This window comes from Podarcis vaucheri, assembly GCF_965113315.1.
Source record: "Podarcis vaucheri genome assembly, chromosome: 17".
Taxonomy (NCBI): Eukaryota; Metazoa; Chordata; class Lepidosauria; order Squamata; family Lacertidae; genus Podarcis; species Podarcis vaucheri.
In genome coordinates this window covers 21,344,020-21,362,424 of record NC_138755.1, presented here as the reverse complement: position 1 = coordinate 21,362,424, position 18,405 = coordinate 21,344,020, and the positions used below count along the sequence as shown (strand labels likewise).

The following is an 18,405-nucleotide window of genomic DNA, read 5'->3' as shown; positions in this document are numbered from 1 at the left end:
CCACTTTAGCTAATGGGGCCTCCTGCTGCCGCCGCACCGCCGGAGCACAATTTATGTTCTTATCCTGAAGCACCATTTCTGGGTTAGCGGAGTTTGTAACCTGAAGCGTATGTAACCCGAGGTACTACTGTACTGTTCATTCTAACCCACCTCACAGGGTTGTTTCATGAAAGAAAAATATGACGGGCAGGATATAAATTTAATCAATCGAATAACTTAATATTTATTCAGTAATAAAGTAAATAAAGTAACTTAACATTTAAGATTCCTTGAGGACTCTGCTGGTTTTGTTGCTCATCTGGAATTCATACAATACTGAATTCGGAGAGTTTTATCCCTGTTGCAGCTGGCTGGAGATCTGTTGCTGGACTGACACCCATGGAAAAGATAATGTTCTGCAAAAGCTAAAGCTCGTTTAGGCTTTTTGCAATCCCAAAGCATATCTTGCAACAAGACTGCGAAAACACACAAGCACATTCTGCTGTCTCTTGTGCAACCTAACAAGATTAACGCCGTAAGGCAAAGGAAAAATGAAAGGAAGGTCGTGCTTCGGTTATTAGTAATGACTATGTGTGAACTAAAGTCTGATCTAAATGCTATGCTGGGTGTGCTAAAAATTAAAAGTCTTACTGGTGTGGAGTTCCGCACAGCCAAATCATGTTTAAACTGGCTCACTAGATGACTATGTGGCAGAGTTATGCACTGCACTGATGTGCTAATTGTACGCACAGATGTGTACAACTGGTTTCTTATCTTATAAATAAAAAAAACCATTTATAGAAGGCACCAGCCACTTGCAATCCTCACTAGTAAGGTGTTTATGTTTAAACTATGCCTTATTTTGAACAAAGATGTATACTGACCAAGGCGTGTGTGTGGCTGTGTGTGTGTGTGTGTGTGTGTGTGTGTGTGTGTGTGTGATCCCTACAGATTACATTGCCGCAACCCAACATTAGTAGACAAAGGGACATCATTTTTTTTTATTTCCAACACTATTACATTTGCAGACTATTATTTAAAAAGGGAAGACCATATTATATTACTATATTACATTAGTTCAAACCTAGCCTGCCAAGCGAAGATATGTAAACTCTAATTTTACAAACACAATAAAAGACGTTTCATTGTACAAATTGCTGGCGTCCCCACAGAGTATCGTGGGGGGAAAACCCTTTAAAAATAGATGCCAAAAATCTCTCTCTTTAAATATACACCCACAATTCATTTCCTGAAGGTCTGCCTCTTCAGAAGCACCTTTCTCTTCTCTAGTAATACCTCCCCACCATCACATTTAAACAACTGAGTCCTGGCCAGAGAGCACTGAAAGCACAGGAGGCATAAACAGTGTGGGAAGCGCTGTACAAAATTATGACAGTACAGCAGTATTTGTAGATCTCAGTGCTGTTTATACTTTTTTTTTTTTTTTTAGAAAAGCTTTGAATATATATATATATATGGTTGAACTCCCTTTTCCTTTTGTGGACAATGTAGATTGCAAATCTTGAACTTTGGAGGCTGAAGAAAGTTCCTCACCTAGATTGGCATATAACTTCTCTTGTAACTGTCAGTGCAAGGCAAGACTAAAAGTTCTCCAATCGGTGGTACTCTGGGTTCTTAGGCATGTTCTTGGACAGGGGCAATGTGACATGGATCAATCCTTGATGTGAATCAGACAGTCCTTGTTTAGCATATTAGCCCACACATCACAGCCCTTCAGTTAAGAAACACTGTCTGTGCCCGAGATATTTTTAGATCAAACTCTCAATATGTGTTTGAACCACAAGCTACATGTCAGACAAAAAGATGATTACCTGTCCTTTTTAAAAACCCCACATTTAGTAACTGCATCCCCTCCGCACACAAAGGAAAAGAGAGCAGGTGAGCAGAAGTCCACTTCTTCTTCTTTTATAGTCCCTTCTGGCACTTCTTCTGGAACGAGGTTTTCAGGAAACTGCGGTATCCAGGGTCATCCACATACTCGTTCTTAAATCTGGAGCTCAATACCCTCTGCCTCTTCTTTTCTCCTTGTATAATATCGGCTCCATAGAATGTGTCTTCAAACCTCATATCAGAAGCTGTAGACTAAAAAGAGACATTCACTATAGGGTATATTTCATACATAACGAAACACCACATAAATAGTTTTCCTACTCCGTTATATTCTCTTCAAATAAACATAAATATCAACAACCTCTTCAAGAGCATGAAAGTCTTTCTACTTAATGGTCACAGACCATCATCAGTTCAAGTTATATACATTCATAAATCAATGCAGGCACTGAGTGGAGATTAATCTTCAAAGTTAGTCAAGAGAAAGCATGTAAATTTCTAACGTGGATCAGCTTCCTGGTGTGTTTAAAAACCATGGATGGGATGGACTTTCCAAGGGGCTGGATGTTTGAAAACAGATTGAATCATATGGGCTGGTTAACCATAATTTGATAGATCGGCAAGGGCAGAGGGAGAAACACCCATGGTGAGAAAGGTATGAATAAACCAAAATGAATGAGCTCAGATTGTATTGGCCTCTGCCAGAGAAGACATTGTTATTCAAACAGTGATTGGCCTTCTCCTTTCATCTGCCTGGCTCTCTTCACTTGTCTTGTTTGCAAGTAAGCCTTTACTCATGTACAGTCGTACCTTGGTTCGCAAACATAATCCATTCCGGAAGTCTGTTCAACTTCTGAAACGTTCAAAAACCAAGGCGCGGCTTCCGATTGGTGCAGGCGCCCCAGAAACAATAGCCAACAGCCACGTCAGACGTTAGGGCTTCCAAAAAACATTCGAAAACTGGAACACTTACTTCCAGGTTTTCGGCATTCGGGAGCCGATTTGTTCGTCAACTAAGCCATTCGAGAACCAAGGTTCCACTGTATAGGCTTCTTTCATCATGGTCAGTCGAGCTGGTATAATTTTAGGAGGAGGTAACTTTGATGTTGCCATTCTTAAACAATCCAAGCCAATCTACTTCCAAGTGCAGCTGCCATCACGCTGCACGTACTTTATAGTCTTGTGATAGCAGTGATGGTGGAAACGTCCATCTTGCTGGCGTACTCAAGATCCAGGGTTTCAGTCCCTTGCTCTGAGTACAGTCAGGAAACAGATCTCCAGAGTAGCATACGTTGCTAGGCTGAGCTAGAAGAGAGTCTTACTGACTTCTCGTCAAAAGATTTTCATGATGAATGGGGCATTACCAAAGCCAGATGCAAAGAGATTTCTGGATGCTAGGGTATTCCCGGATTTCAGGGAACATTATAACAATATCATTAACTCCCCTGGAAAGTTAACATTATTACAGACAGAAGTAAAAATGATCTATAAAACTATCATGATTTCTAATAAATGGCAGAAATCTACTATATCTGCAGTGCTATTCTAAGTTAAATGCAACAATAAAACAGATTTATGGAACATCTAGTTAATTATAAAGCCCATTATGAATACTCTATAAAACAATAAGTAATAATGGGTCATTTTCCTCAACATAATTTTTGCTTTTTTTAACAAATAATCAATCCGCTGTTCTTACCAATTAAGTTATTTATTGTACTATTCAAGAACCATCTTTCCCATGTATGCTGCTAGGTACGTGTTGGAGCTACAAACTCTGTTTCATGATTCTGAAACTTGTAGACTAGAAATATCTCAAGTTAATGCATGATAGAGACCTTTCTGGTCTGCCAGGGCATCTTCCAAAGTGCCCACAGGTGGACAATATGTTTGGGAAGTCTTAGAGCTCATTGATTGGAAAGAAGCAAGCCACGACCCTGGGCTCAGATGTAACTCTAAGCCAGACCATGGCTTTTTTCCAGGGATCAGCAGTGAAGGAGCGAAGCATGATGCATCAGCATGCTGCATATTCACATTTAAACCAAAACGTAGTTTTAACAATAGTTTAAAGTGACATGACAAGTCAATGAAAAGAAGGCAGCTTGCAGTTTGAATGTAGACAAAGAGAGAGAGAGAGATGAGAATTTAGCTGTGATTTTGGGGTGGAACCGTAGAGAGGTTACAACAGCTATAGTCTGGGAATCTGACTCAGGGGTAAGGAAATTTGCGGCTGCCTGATACAGAGTGCTTTCACTCATTTAACTCCGAGTAGGCTTAAAACTGAATCAGATAAGTGCTGGAGATGCAATGAGGCTGAGGGTACATTCTTTCATATGTGGTGGACCTGTAAAGGGGTAAAAGAGTATTGGGAAATAATTAATAATGAATTGAAAAAAATGTTTAAAAGTACTTTTTCTAAAAAACACAATAGGGTCCTTTTTGTTGAGGGATAATTTTGTTGGGGATAATTTAGATGGAAATTCCCAGGTGTCAAAGAAAAGGTTATTTATGTATGCCACTACTGTGGCCCGTGTTTTGTTAGCCCCAAAATGGAAAACAAGTGAAGTCCCAACTACAGAAGAATGGCAACTTAAACTAATGGAATATGCACAGCTTGCAGACCTAACATATAGAATAAGAAAACAAGAAGAACGTACATTTAAAGAAGATTGGAAGATTGAAAATGTTGGCAGCATTAAGATAAACTCAACAGTGTAAACAAGCCATTTTTCTGGATCCCTCCTCCTCTCCTGCGGGTGAGGGGAGCACCCTGTTGCAACAGTTCAATAAAGATCAAGCTTACTAGCTGCTTTGCTTCTCAATATTCTCTGGTTGGCCTCTGTTATTCTCTCCTACCAATAGGGAACCTATGTAAGGGACTCCATATGGGCTCTTGGATACCCCATAAGGGAAAAGGGCAATTTTTATCTACAACACACATAATAGCATCCAGGGATCTAGAGAAATGCTGTTTGCAGGCTGGATAAGGCTTGATCTGACACGACACCATTGGGCAATTGTAAAAGAAACTCATAAGCACTGAATCTTTATCAAAGCGGTGAGGATGATACAGAAATTCAATCATCAACTTGTGGCATTTTGCCCCAATTCCAACGTGTTTGTCAGTACTTACAAATCGAGCCCGCACTCTTTTGGGCAGTTCTTCATCCAGAGTGTAGATTTCTTCCCTTTTCGTTGCTATCTGAGAACCATCTTCAAACTCCACCTATTTATATATATATATAAAATACGGAAATTCTTCAGATTACAATTATCTGCATTATTTGAGATTCTGTTACTGGTATGGGATAGCACAGGCAACAAAATATTTTAGCTGTTCAATGCTCATCTGCATGAAATTCATACACAGCCACTCCCTCAATAAAATGACTTACTTTACAAGGTCGCCCAAGGACTGACTTCTAACCTTCTTCTTCTTTCTTTAGTTAACAGCTGCTCAGAGCAGCTGCTGCTGCACTTTAAAGCTTACCCCTGATTTCCTTAAAGAGTTAATAGCTCCTGGTAAGTGTGACTGCTTCTGCTCACATTGGAAAGTGGGGCTACAAATGCCCTTGGGTCATACAATGGGGCTGATGATGTGCCTTGCCTTTTTTATAAAAAAAAATCTGGATAATGCCACACTGTGCTTTTTCTACACTACTCTGTACTATTTTTATACACTTTCTTTTTAATGTAGAGTGGTTTACAAATTTGGAGATAAATAAATGCAAGGCAGCCAGTCATCCCTCCCATCACATGACCCAGGGCCCAACGTCCCCAAATGGTTAATCTAATTCCCCAAGTGATAAGAATTAATCTTTCTGTTTTCAAGGTTGTGGAAGACTTATGTCAAAAGAAGGAAGGTATGAGTGATACTAAAGGAAATGCCAGTTAGCAGAATTATATTGAATCTGATGGAACTTCTTTTAAAATAGTCTGTTCAGAAGATGAAAAGCTTTATCATGCTTAGGTTTAGATCTAATCCAGTATGAACCCCTTTAGCAGAAAATGAGAAAGGGAATGCAGCAAGGTGTGGGGAATGCTAAACGACTCGGCTGCTGCAGTCAGTTGTGCCTTTCAGAAGATCCAAGTTACTTTTTTTGACACCACTTTTCCAATTCCAAGACATGGACGTCTAGTACTTCTATAGCTTTGTTCTTTGTGCTCTTGACCAAATGTGGTTGTTTATTTTTAAAGTTCAAAGTGCCCATTGAAACAAATACATTATTAATGATAATAAAGATAATAATAAATTCAGAGATAAAAAACTGCATATGTACAGTAGGGATCCATACACCTTACTCAAATATGTCTAAAGCCTTCCTGACAGTATTAAAAGATTTTTGTTAGCCCAAACATTTTCAGGGTAGTGATATTAGTTCGATACATGTGTATATATATAACCACCCACTGCCTGACAGTCAGAGATGAGATGAATTGTAGTCTAACATCAGTGTGTGTATAGGCTCCCCATAACTGATAATCTCCTCTAAATCTAGGCATAATATGCCACACAAAAGCAGCCAATGTTGTCCAGATAAAACTACCATACTATGCGGTTTCAGCTCTTCCAGAAGATTCGGCCGTGTGTCTGCCGTACCAGTTAATTAGAAACCAAATTCTATTCTGTGCTGGGAAAATATTTCCAAATTGTAGAGATCTAATGACAAGTAATGGCTCCTTTAAGTTATTAAATAGGGGTTTATGGCAGAGAGTGTCAATAGATCATCTCTAATGAGTCCAAATCTGAACTAGGCTTGAGTTGGCATAATGTAGACCACTCAGTTTGTCAATCACTGTCCATATTAATTTATATCAGCCCCAAGAGACAGACACACATAATAATAAAAACCACTACTGCAATAATATGTCAGTAACATTTGCTACTTAGTTCTCTCTATGTGCTTTTCTTGCATCAGGACATCATAAATTAGCAGTTTAATTGGAATTGCTGGAAAGCATTTGATTAGGTACATGGGTAATTTAGTCATCTTCATAAGCTCACACATGCATATTAAAAAGGGGCACACAAGCAAAATCGTAAGACAATGTTTAAGGCTCAGGTTTCCACTTAAAAAATCTTGGACTTTTTATTATTACAGATCTTCACAGATTTGCAACACTAAAACAGTGAGCATGTTTTGATTTCCCATCACACTTCAGCGTCTGTAAAAAGTGACATGGAAGTGCCGCCTAAACTCAACTAGTTCAGACCGAAGCTCTATGCATGATTAAAATGAGCAGGAAGCAACACTGTGCCGAACAGCTCTTCTCCCTAGTGCCATTGATAGAATGCACACGTCTGAAAGGTTGAGATTTTGTGCAATCACGGTTCTGTACAATCTGGAACCCCAACTGTTCAGGGAAGCCGAGACGTGCAAAGGCTCCTTCCTTCAGACCTTTGCATTCTGTGTGCAGACACCAGGGGAAGGGGTTATTTAGTATGGAGCCACGTCCTGCTCATAAAGGTAAAGGTACCCCTGACCGTTAGGTCCAGTCATGGACGACTCTGGGGTTGTGTGCACGTCTCGCTCCATAGGCCAAGGGAGCTGGCGTTTGTCCACAGACAGCTTCCAGGTCATGTGGCCAGCATGACTAAGCCACTTCTGGCGGACCAGAGCAGTGCATGGAAATGCCGTTTACCTTCCCGCCGGAGCGGTACCTATTTATCTACTTGCACTCTGATGTGCTTTCGAACTGCTAGGTGGGCAAGAGCAGGGACCGAACAATGGGAGCTCACCCAATCGTGGGGATTCGAACCGCCAACCTTCTGATCGGCAAGCCCTAGGCTCTGTGGTTTAGACCACAGCGCCACCCACTCGTATGTTGGTGTTAATCACTAAGTAGTGTAATAGATCTGTGGTGCTAAATGTTTAGGTTTAGTACATATTAAGATTTAAACCTGTATGTTATTCTGGGACGTGTTATAAGACAGTATCTAAGTGTCTTAGAAAGGGGTTTGTGGTGTTAAATTAGTCTTCATGTATAAAGACTATGTGTTAGACTTTGAGAATGTAATCAAGATCCATGTGCATTGAAATGTGTGTACCTACTTCTGAACATCAGCAATTAGCACGTGAAGAGTTAATTAACCTATGTAAATGGTCTAAGTGTGTACGTCTTTAATCCTAGTCAATTAACAAGTGTTGATGAAGTCTGGGGAACTCCTTTGTTGATTAGCCATTAGTATTTCAAAGCACCAAAAGAACTGACCATTAGAATGAGGAGGCTCAGTTTTTTCCAGAACAGCAGAATGAGGAGAGATGCCTAGGCTTAGACTCAAGTGCGGCACTGCTGTGAGGAACAAATCCCTCTTGAGGTGATCATGCCGTCTCTCACAAAAGCAGGCCTGGAACACTGGTGGGGTAAAAGCAGCTGACGGCAAGCTTCACACAGAACACATCTGGCAGGGAAAGGGTTGAGCACTTTCTTTACTGCTGCCAAAGAAAATGGCATTAGGCCTGAAGGACATAAGTATTTTCTGGCATGGGAACCATAATGCATGAAGGTGTCCTAAGCAACATAAAGATTTCCCCCACTCTTTCATTTCTCCTTTTCTCGTCCTCCATACAGAAATGTCTCCACAACCCTACAAGAATGTTATGGTTTCTTAATTGAAACTGCTTTGTTTTAAAATGTCACCTGTCATATCATCTTTCTGCTTTTTCCAGCACTTCTTTTTTGCCTGATCTTATTGTTAGAAAATAGGACACATGGTCCCAAGAAATGGGCAATTAGGGCTCTCATGTGACCTTGGAAAGGGCACTTAAATCCGACTAACAGGAAATAATTCTACTTCTAATAAGGCACATGTGCTTACCCTGAGTAACTGTTTTTAATGGCCACAGTTGTCAAGAACAATGGTTCATCTTACATCATCTAATTTTATGTATCTTAAAATGACTCTGCACCAACATTTCAAGTTATTTTCATTTCCCATCTGTTGAGGTATTCATACTAGTGCTTCATAGCATTTCTAATACAAGGTATCTGAAGTACACAATTCAGGAGTTCTTGACACAGCCTACTGCAAGGCTGCCAATACCACTGTGAGGAATTCACCCCACCTGCTGCAGTTATGACTCGGCCTGGGGGTCAGCTGTAAGATGCCAGGCACCACAAAAGTCGAGGATAGGCGGCTTAAGTTTCAAATGTCATGATGCTCTTCTGAGCCTTGATTAATCCACAGCTGTTGAACATGGCCATTAAACTGACCCACGGGCCTAGAGGTTTGAAACGAGGTGCTCTTATTGTGAGATGTAACTAAACGATGATCCTGACAAGGTTTCACTGGAGATCTGAGTTCACTTTTACAAACATAGAATTGGGTTGAAACAAGTGATTCAGGCTTATTGACCTTAGACATTTTCTGTATGACTAAGTCATCCCTCCCACCCTCCGACCACTGTAAGCAAGGCTGCCAGTTGTCCAAGCAGAGGTGAAGCTAGGGAACACTCTCATCTGGAGAGACACAAATTGAACCACAGGTACTGGGCCAAAACATCTTGCAGACTGTCAGTTGGCTATCCCTGTTAAATAAGTTTTCATCTAGCACAACCAACATAATACTGGCCATATAACGAGCACCGGAATCCGACAACCGAATGAAGGTTTTCAATTTACAGATCACTAAATGCAACTTACATTATGCATGTAAGCTACATTGGTTCCTAGATATTTTGCACCATAAAGTTTTCCATCTGGCCATTTCACTTGAACGACTTCTCCCTCTGCAGGTGGGCCCAGCTTCAGGCAATCTCGGCTCTGGATCAAAACAAAAAAAAAGAGATATCCGGTTATTAAACAGGGAGGTAGAAAGGCTAAGTATGAGTATGGCTCAGTCATGAAGGGAGTCTTCTTGCTATCCTGTTAGCACACACACAAAACACGCTCCTCCTCTATGAACCAAAGAGTGTTCCAAGCTCCCACTCATAACAACACACAAGAGAAATGTCAATATAACACGTGATTCGAATGGCACAAGCAGATTCTGGTGATGGTATGAAAAATGTATCCCAAAGAAAAGCCTTGCGATATTTACCAACACTCTCCCATCACTGCAGAGAGCTCAAAAGGTTAATGTTGTTAAGATAAAATATTTTTCTATTTGCTCACTACCCAGAAGTCTATGTAGAAGAGTTTGAAAAAGAGTTTGGATTTGATATCCTATTTTATCACTACCCAGAGGAGTCTCAAAGCGGCTATCATTCTCCTTTCCCTTCCTCCCCCACAACAAACACTCTGTGAGGTGAGTGGGGCTGAGAGACTTCCGAGAAGTGTGACTAGCCCAAGGTCACCCAGCAGCTGCATGTGGAGGAGCGGGGAAGCGAACCCGGTTCACCAGATTACGAGTCTACCGCTCTTAACTACTACACCACACTGGCTCTCAGTGTAGCACTCACTAAGCTCTACAAAGGTGGTGGATGGGGGGAATAATAATAATAATAATAATAATAATAATAATAATAATAATAATAATTATACCCCACCCATCTGGCTGAGTCTCCCAGATGGGTGGGGTATTCTCTACTCTTATCTTTGCACGATACTCAACTGTCAGAATCCGAAGGCAGAATCCTAGCCTTGTTGGTAAATGAATGCAGCTATTAAATGCAGAAATACAGCATGAGATAAACACTTAGCATAGCCGCTTTCGTGTGTGGAAATCAAAGCAAATATAAGCCAATACCACCCCCACCCCACGAAAAAAACCCTTAAAAATTATTTAAGTATTAGAAGGCAATAATAGCACAGATGTTCAGTTTGTTGGCAATCGGTGTAGAATTGAGAATGCCTTTCCCAATTAAAACATTGGAAGACCATGGTCACTAACCCATTGTTTTCCATAACAATGGCACATTTTATTTTGCATTCTTCTAATACAAAGCGAAGACTCACACTTGCAAGAGGGCAATGAAACAGGAGAGGAGCGAAATTATTTACATTTAAGTGCTTCAGGATGATATACAAGTGTTGCCAGAAAATGATCTCAATCTCGATGGGAAAAATGCCACCCCTAGCTTTATTCAAACTGCCGGAGAACAGCTTTTACAGAAAAAAAGCATTTGTTAATGGCTCTTAAAGCTTTTGTAATCAGCGAGCATTCTTTCTCTTTGTGTGTGTTAAGTGTTGTAAACTCAGCTCCCTCTGGTGGTAGATTCAAGCAAGGCTAAAATGAGTGCATGACTTATTTGGGCAATAAGGATCCTAGATGCCAACGACAACATTGCCTTGTATATGGACGCAGCCACAGGTTTCCCAGCCTAATAATCTTGCCTGAACAGCTGTACTTTCCATCCCACTGATACTATTGCATGTGCATGCTGTGAAGCTCCTTATATCAAGATGAAGAAAATCAATTCCCATCTTGATAAGATTAGAACTCTTTTCTGCAGATGATTGCTAAGCTCATTTCTACAAGCTGCTCTGCTACAGTGGGGCTTTGAAATAGATGGGAAGGTTGACATGTTACTTTGCAAGAGAGCTACCTAGGGTTTGTCATTCCAGTGGGGCTGAACTACCAGCATGTCGATTAGCAAGGAAATTGTGTGTGTGTGTGTGTGTGTGTGTGTGTGTGTGTGTGTACTGAGGACCGGAACCGACACACACACACACACACACACACACACACAGGTAACTACTGCTGTAAATATAACAAGTGTTTTTCCTGCTGATTCTGAGAGGGAGAATGAGCATTTCTGCCATTGATATGATAAAATATATCATTTGAGGCACTAGACAAACATTTTGCATTATGTTTCAGTTCACAACCCTGTATCCCGTCCTTTCAACATGAACAGGATATCTTCCCAGTAAATGAGGTGTGGATTTCAGGCTGAGTGTTTAATTTGGCACTGCATGATGCACCCCATGGCTGTAGACTTCCTCTGATGCTCCCTCCAGCTGCCAGAATCCTACTGCAGAAACAAGTGATCTCAGAACTGCTTTTTCACTCCAGGGCCATGCAGAACTTGCTATTGGTAGTGACCCAGTGTTTGGCCAGGGTGAGGAAATTGGTACAGATGATGCAACGTAAAAAAAAAATCTAAGGTAATGATGTAGTAAGACCCTGTGGCTGAAAATGCAAGGAGGATAGGAATGCACACAGCAGCTTTCCCTGGTCTCTCACGTTTGGATGCCCAGGTTGAGGAAGTGATGCTTATTTTCATTTTGCAAGAAGACTGCAATCTTCTCTGTTTTGACTGTGCCTAATAACCACCAGCCGTTTCTCCATTATTCAAAGCAAAATGGCTCATGCATTCTATGTTGAAGTCTTATTGATAAAGACTTTCTGGAAACTTCCTTGGCTGCAAAACACACAGTGGTCAACTCCTGACAAACCAAGAAATGAAGGGGGGGATTACACCAATTTTGCCAGTCTCCACTGGTTTCTTATGATAGTCAGGGCACAAGAATAAGTGTTGTTGTTGTTTTTACTTATTAAGCCCCAGATAGTAAAGGAACACAGAATACCTTCTCCTTAATATGCTACATTGATCTTTAAGTTCAACCTGCAGGATTTTCTTGATTACCAATGTGCCAGTTTCACAGCTAGAGATACTAAGAAGGCTTCTCAGTGGCTTCCCCAGTTGTAGATTTTCCTTCCAATGGTGGAGGGGTGGGAAGCCTGTGGCCCGCCGTTTGTTGTTGGACTTCAGCTCTCATCAACCCCAGACAACAGGGCTCCATGCTCAGGGATGATAGAAGCGACTTCTGAAGGGCCACGGGTTCCTCAACCCTGCCTTAGTGGTTTACCAAACATTGGATACAAAGTCTTTTCTAGAAATGCTGTTTAAACATATTTACAGGGCAAAGAAAAAATCTTAATGTGGAATAATGGCTCTGTAAGGGAAACTGGTATTAACACTCTCCAGAGTTGAGAAGATATGTGAAGTGGGCCCAAGGAACCTCAACAGATATACACCGAGGATGGTTAAAAACAAGTCTAAGCAGATTCAGTCTGCAGCAATGAACGTAGGGATTCCCCTGTAAAGAACGGTCCTAAGTGAGTGTGGGTTGTATGAACATAGAGAGGAAATACAGATCAGTGAAAAGAATGTAGAGATGGTGAGTTTTGCCTTTAGAAAGATTTTGGAGTGTTAGCTGCAATTTAGAGTGTCCACTGACGACAATATTTCCATTCTAATAATGTCATGGCCTTTATAATCAGTCTCTCTTACTCTTATAATCGAATCTCTGGATGGCTAATTACATTAGTAAATCACGTAAGCATGATAGTTATCTATTCAACATTATATTTATGCTTTTATTATTTATCATCATTATATGAATCTCCTAACTGGCAACTGGGTGAAGGCAATACCGGCCTGCCTTCAATCATGGTGAGCATATGACCCACCTCTGCTTTGGATTTCAATCCCATCCAGAGAAGAACCCCTGCTCTCTTGAATGTCTGCCCTGCTCTGCTCATCTGTGGTCTGGCAACAACAGCAGTGGCAACGAATCTTTCTAGGCATAACATGCAAGCTGCCAGCCCGATATGCATAGCTGCTTTATTTTAATGTACACCTGGCTCTCCAATTGTCTTTGGTCAAATGTTTCTAAGATATACCACTTTTTCTACATTTTGATAAAAAAAGTAGGTGCATGAAGAAATCAAAGCTCCTACCAACTTTATAATGGGCTATTCACTGTAGTAATAGAAAATTTAATGATTGTTTCAGCAAGGGTTTAGAGTGGCAATATATATTTAAAAAGATTGCAAGAGAAGGAGTACGGGAACTGTCACAAAGAGTGAGCGCACACTGTTTAAAATCTAGGGGGAAAAGAAGGGTTCCTGTAGCAAAGTTGTAAAGGTGACTGAATTGGGGTTCCCTGAGATGGGAAGCGTATCCCTCAGGACTGAACTGAAATGTCAACAAGCCCATTCAGTTAATACAGTAAATGCAAGCTGTCCATTCTGCTTAAGCCATTTCTGTGTGCATTAGCTTGAAATTTGGGTGTGAGTGATTAAGCTTTCACAGTTGTGCTTACAAAGTGATAGTTTTCATAAAGAACATGACCACTGTAATTAGTATTAACAGCTCAGCAATAGACAAGCCTATCATAGAAATATATATGATGACAGAGATGAAAGCAACTAATAAAATTTATCTACTCAAGCTATTAAAACTAATGGAAAGAAGAACTCTGAAAATTTGTTGCAAGCATCTCAAAAGCCTCTTTGACCATATCTAGCTTGGGAGAACTGTACATGCATGACTGTATGTGCTAGTTCAAACTGTTTGAGTGAAAGAGCCTGTTTTCTGAAATGTGTAATTGTCAGAATTCTGCAGGGATCTAAGATGGAGCCTTGTTTTCCAATCTACTGTGGGACCCCAAACAGATTCACCAGCCCTCTTCATTGCCCGCCCGCCCCCAAAGCTTTGTCTTCCTTGATAAATGCACAACAAAAAGTACTCCTCCCACAATGAAGCTCAGAGGCTTCCCCCCCCCTCCACCGCCTTCCCCCGCTTTCCAAGTATTGTGCTCTATCTCTATATATCTGCAGTGGTACCTTGGAAGTCGAACGGAATCTGTTCTGGAAGTCTGTTCAACTTCCAAAACGTTCGTGAACCAAGGTGCGGCTTCCGATTGGCTGCAGGAAACTCCTGCAGCCAATTGGGAGCCGTGGAAGCCACGTTGGACATTTGGGTTCCAAAGAACGTTCGCAAACTAGAACACTCACTTCTGGATTTGCAGGGTTCAGGAGCCAAAACGTTCGACTCGCAAGGCGTTCAGGATCCAAGGTATGACTGTACATATATGCACAAAAATGCTGGAGCAATAAGAAAACATTTAGTCCATCAAGAATGTTTAAACTGCCCCTAATGAGAGCCTGAGAAGCAACAATAATTCTGTGGGATATTTTATTCTTATAGAAAGAGCAGACTGCATCCTTTTCTTTGAGCTGATGGAAGCAAAATGGAATTAGGTGTTGTAGTGTTAGATGGAACCTAATGAAACCTATACAAACCCTGCTCTCACAATGCACTTCAGCTTATTCACAGTTGGGTAACACGTGCTTTAATTTTGCAAATACTTCCCTTATCAGGTTATCCATGGATTGGGGGGGGTGGATTGGAGGTGGGTAGTAAAGGCTGCCACTCAGATGAGAGCATCATGTGGATGCGGCAAAAAAACGGGGAGGTGGGTAAGACTGAAGCCGCTTCCAATCCACTTTAAACTCTTGTGTGGATGAGCTCAAAAACTGGAAGCAGACAGAGAGCTGAGTTGCTCTCTGGAAGAATCTGAGGGTACTAGTTGCACTTTGGGGTGTTTGTGGAGTGTTAAGCGGTGAATCTCCACCTATGCTCAACCGATATAACTGTAAAGAAATGCAAATGTTACAAAATGCCACGAGCCTCCTGCAGCTTCCTTCTAAAGGAAGCTGAATCTTGGGAGTACATAATAGGAATGATATACAGCACAGCCTAATCAGCAGATTACACGAGTTAACCTCTCTTAATAATTGCTGGCATGTTTCTGTTGGCATGACATCAATCGTTGCTGAAGGGAAAGCCGCGGCATAACGTTATGAGATAGAAAATGCCATTCTAAAATCACATTTCCTTACCAGTTCAAATGCAGGATCGGTAACTTATTTATTTGTTTTAAAGAGAAGGAATAAAGTAAACACTGAAAGTAACAAAGCTACTTGATTCACACCCTTCCCTATTGTTCTAATGTGGGTTTTCCTGGCTGAATCTAGACACATCAAAAAAGCGTTTCAAGAAAACACGCCTTAAACCTCCAAGTGGGAAATCACATTGGCGGAAGGCGTAACTCCACATCGCCATCTGGTGTCACAGTGTTATAATGCATATAACATGCTTTTTCTTAGTAATGTAGCTGAGTCTCCAGTTTTCTGGCAGCAGAAGCATACTTGGTTTCTGAATTAAATTTTGAGGCATGCCTCACTCTTATATCGGAAAAGTTTACCTTTCATGCCAGGCCAGAGGGACTATGGCTTATGCAGAGACTCAGTGGATAGCTCCCTCTGCGTGTTGGTACACTGGAATTACAAGGGTCTTTGTTTCATTAATTTATTTCTCGTAGCACACTGATGGGATGCGGGTGGCGCTGTAGGTTAAACCACAGAGCCTAGGGCTTGCCGATCAGATGGTCGGCGGTTCGAATCCCTGCGACGGGGTGAGCTCCCGTTGCTCGGTCCCTGCTCCTGCCAACCTAGCAGTTTGAAAGCACATCAAAGTGCAAGTAGATAAATAGGTATCGATCCGGCGGGAAGGTAAACGGCGTTTCCGTGCGCTGCTCTGGTTTGCCAGAAGCGGCTTAGTCAGCCAATAAAGCGAGATGAGCGCTGCAACCCCAGAGTTGGCCATGACTGGACCTAATGGTCAGGGGTCCCTTTACCTTTACCTGGCACACTGACAGCTCTCTTGTGGGACATTAATTGGCTATAACGTACAGCCATTGGGCGCTCATGCACATGTTTAGTTATGGAAATCTGTGGCTAAGACATCCATGTGGGTGGAAGAACTCTTATTTTTAAATAGCATTCCATTTGTCATGTTATTATGCTGACGTTTTTGTTCAAATGCATGATCACGAAAATGTGCCCAATTCCATTACAAAGGAAGCCAAAGATGGTAATTTGATGTTTTGTGAAATTTAGGTGTATTTGGAAATGCAGAAGTAGTCTTTAGAAAATTTCTGTGATGTACTTTTGCTGTCACATTTCTAAATGGCTCTCTTCCTTTTTTCATAGCTGGAGATGAATTTGAAGCACAGACTGATGGGGCTTAATCGTCACCATTCTCATCTCAGTGAAGGCTCTCTCGGGTCTTCTGTTTGAAAGGATGCAGTTACATTAGTGTCAGCATAATTCTGTTAAGGGCTCCGTGTATCAATGTTGGCTTTTTTTAAAAAAATGAGGAAAAATCCTCAAATTTCTATTCATGTTTGTCTCTTTCGGGTGAGGAAACATCAATTTTGGAAAAGACTGGTAGACCAATAATAATAATAATCTGTAAATTGTGTCACATTTACTTGGATTGACAGCCTCAGTCATGTAGTAATATGTCTTTTATTACTGTTTTTGACTGCTGTGACTTGCAGGCTGAGTTTAACTGCACAGTGCTATATACTCCACAGAACACACATATTTGGGCATTTTTAAGACTGCACAGAACAAGAACACATGGGCATTTGGAATACCCCCTGAGAGTCTTGAAAATGCAGCACAGTCCAAAGACTGAGATACATTTCAGCATTAGTGTTTTATAAACTGAAATGGAATATCTTCTTTTCTTTCTCTCTGATGGCTTTAGATTCCAGTTCTATAAACATGTATGTTTCTAACATACATGTCGCTTAAGGGTCCCGAGAAACCTGGATACAAACCATACCTGGACTATGAATGCAATGGAGTGTCCATGGCCAGGCCACTAGCTCCTAGCCGCAATTTTCTCACTAAGGGTTTAGATTCCAGTTCTAAACACACTCAAATGACCAACAATGTAGATCAGTGAACAGTGCTACAGTGTGGACTTTGGAAAGTGGGACTCAAATGTCACTTTTGACTATGAAAGCACTGTGGTTGATATCAACCCAAAGACATTTTCTCAATATGAGTTAAAATAAGGGTCATGGTATAAACCATTGTTTCCCAAACTAGCATCTCCAGCTGTTTTTGGACTACAGTTCCCATCATCCCCGACCCCTGGTCCTGCTAGCCAAGGATGATGGGAGTTGTAGTCCGAAAATAGCTGGAGACCCAAGTTCAGGAAACTAGGGTTGCCATACGCCCGGAATTTCCCAAACATCTCTGGAATATTTCACTTTTTGTAATATGGCAACCCAACTATTATTAGCTTGTAAACTATTATTAGCTTCCTGAATATTTATTTGGTGCTTATATGCTAAATACACAAAGCAGCCTCCTGTGGGGAAAAATAGGTACCGTATTTTTCGCTCTATAGGGCGCACCGGACCATAGGGCACACCTAGATTTTAGGGGGGGAAATAAAGGGGGGGAATATTTTTTCCCCCAGCCCCAAGGAGCAAAGAAGCCAAGACAGCAAGCGGGATGGATCCCACTAGCTGTCTTGGCTTTGTTCTTAGCCGCGGGGCTGGGGCGGGGGAAGCCCAAGCTTCCCCTGACCCCAGCCCCCAGAACGGATCCGGGAGCGGAGGTGAGGTTGCGTCCGGAAGCGAAGGCGAGGTTGCGCTTCCCGGGCTTCAGGCTGCAAGCTGCTATCCACAAGCCTTCGGAGCCCGGCGGGAACTCCCACCACGCTCTGAAGGCTTGCGGCTAGCTGCCTGAAGCCTGGAGAGCGAGAGGGGTCGGTGCGCACCTTCAGAATACTGCCAGGAGCTGTGTTCAGTCCTGGCATGGAAAAAACCACAGAGTGTCTGGAGGAAGTGGGTCAGGCAGCATTCTGAAGCAGGCAACCAGAGCAGATGACTGGCAAGCAGGGGCAGTATTTACTCAGAGATTAGGAGTTAGGACTTAGCCAACGTTGTCAGAGACATGTCCTAGGGAAGAGACTACATGTTGCAACAGGCAATGAGTTCAAACTGAGCCCCTTTATAGCTACTGGGCCTACCTCTCCT

At 41.7% G+C, this 18,405-nt stretch overlaps 1 protein-coding gene across 3 annotated transcripts in view; it reads right to left on the bottom strand.

The window, feature by feature from the left end:
* Positions 1-952: 952 nt before the first annotated feature.
* Positions 953-18,405, bottom strand: part of KDM4C (lysine demethylase 4C) — a 198,468-nt gene continuing 181,015 nt past the window's right edge. For all 3 annotated transcript variants that reach the window (XM_082204636.1, XM_082204638.1, XM_082204637.1), the window contains exons 21-23: positions 9,475-9,594; positions 4,964-5,056; positions 953-2,082 (exon numbers count right to left, since the gene is read on the bottom strand). In XM_082204636.1, coding sequence (XP_082060762.1) covers positions 1,906-2,082; positions 4,964-5,056; positions 9,475-9,594 — 390 coding nt within the window. In that variant the 3' untranslated portion in view covers positions 953-1,905. The remainder of the gene's footprint in view (positions 2,083-4,963; positions 5,057-9,474; positions 9,595-18,405) is intronic.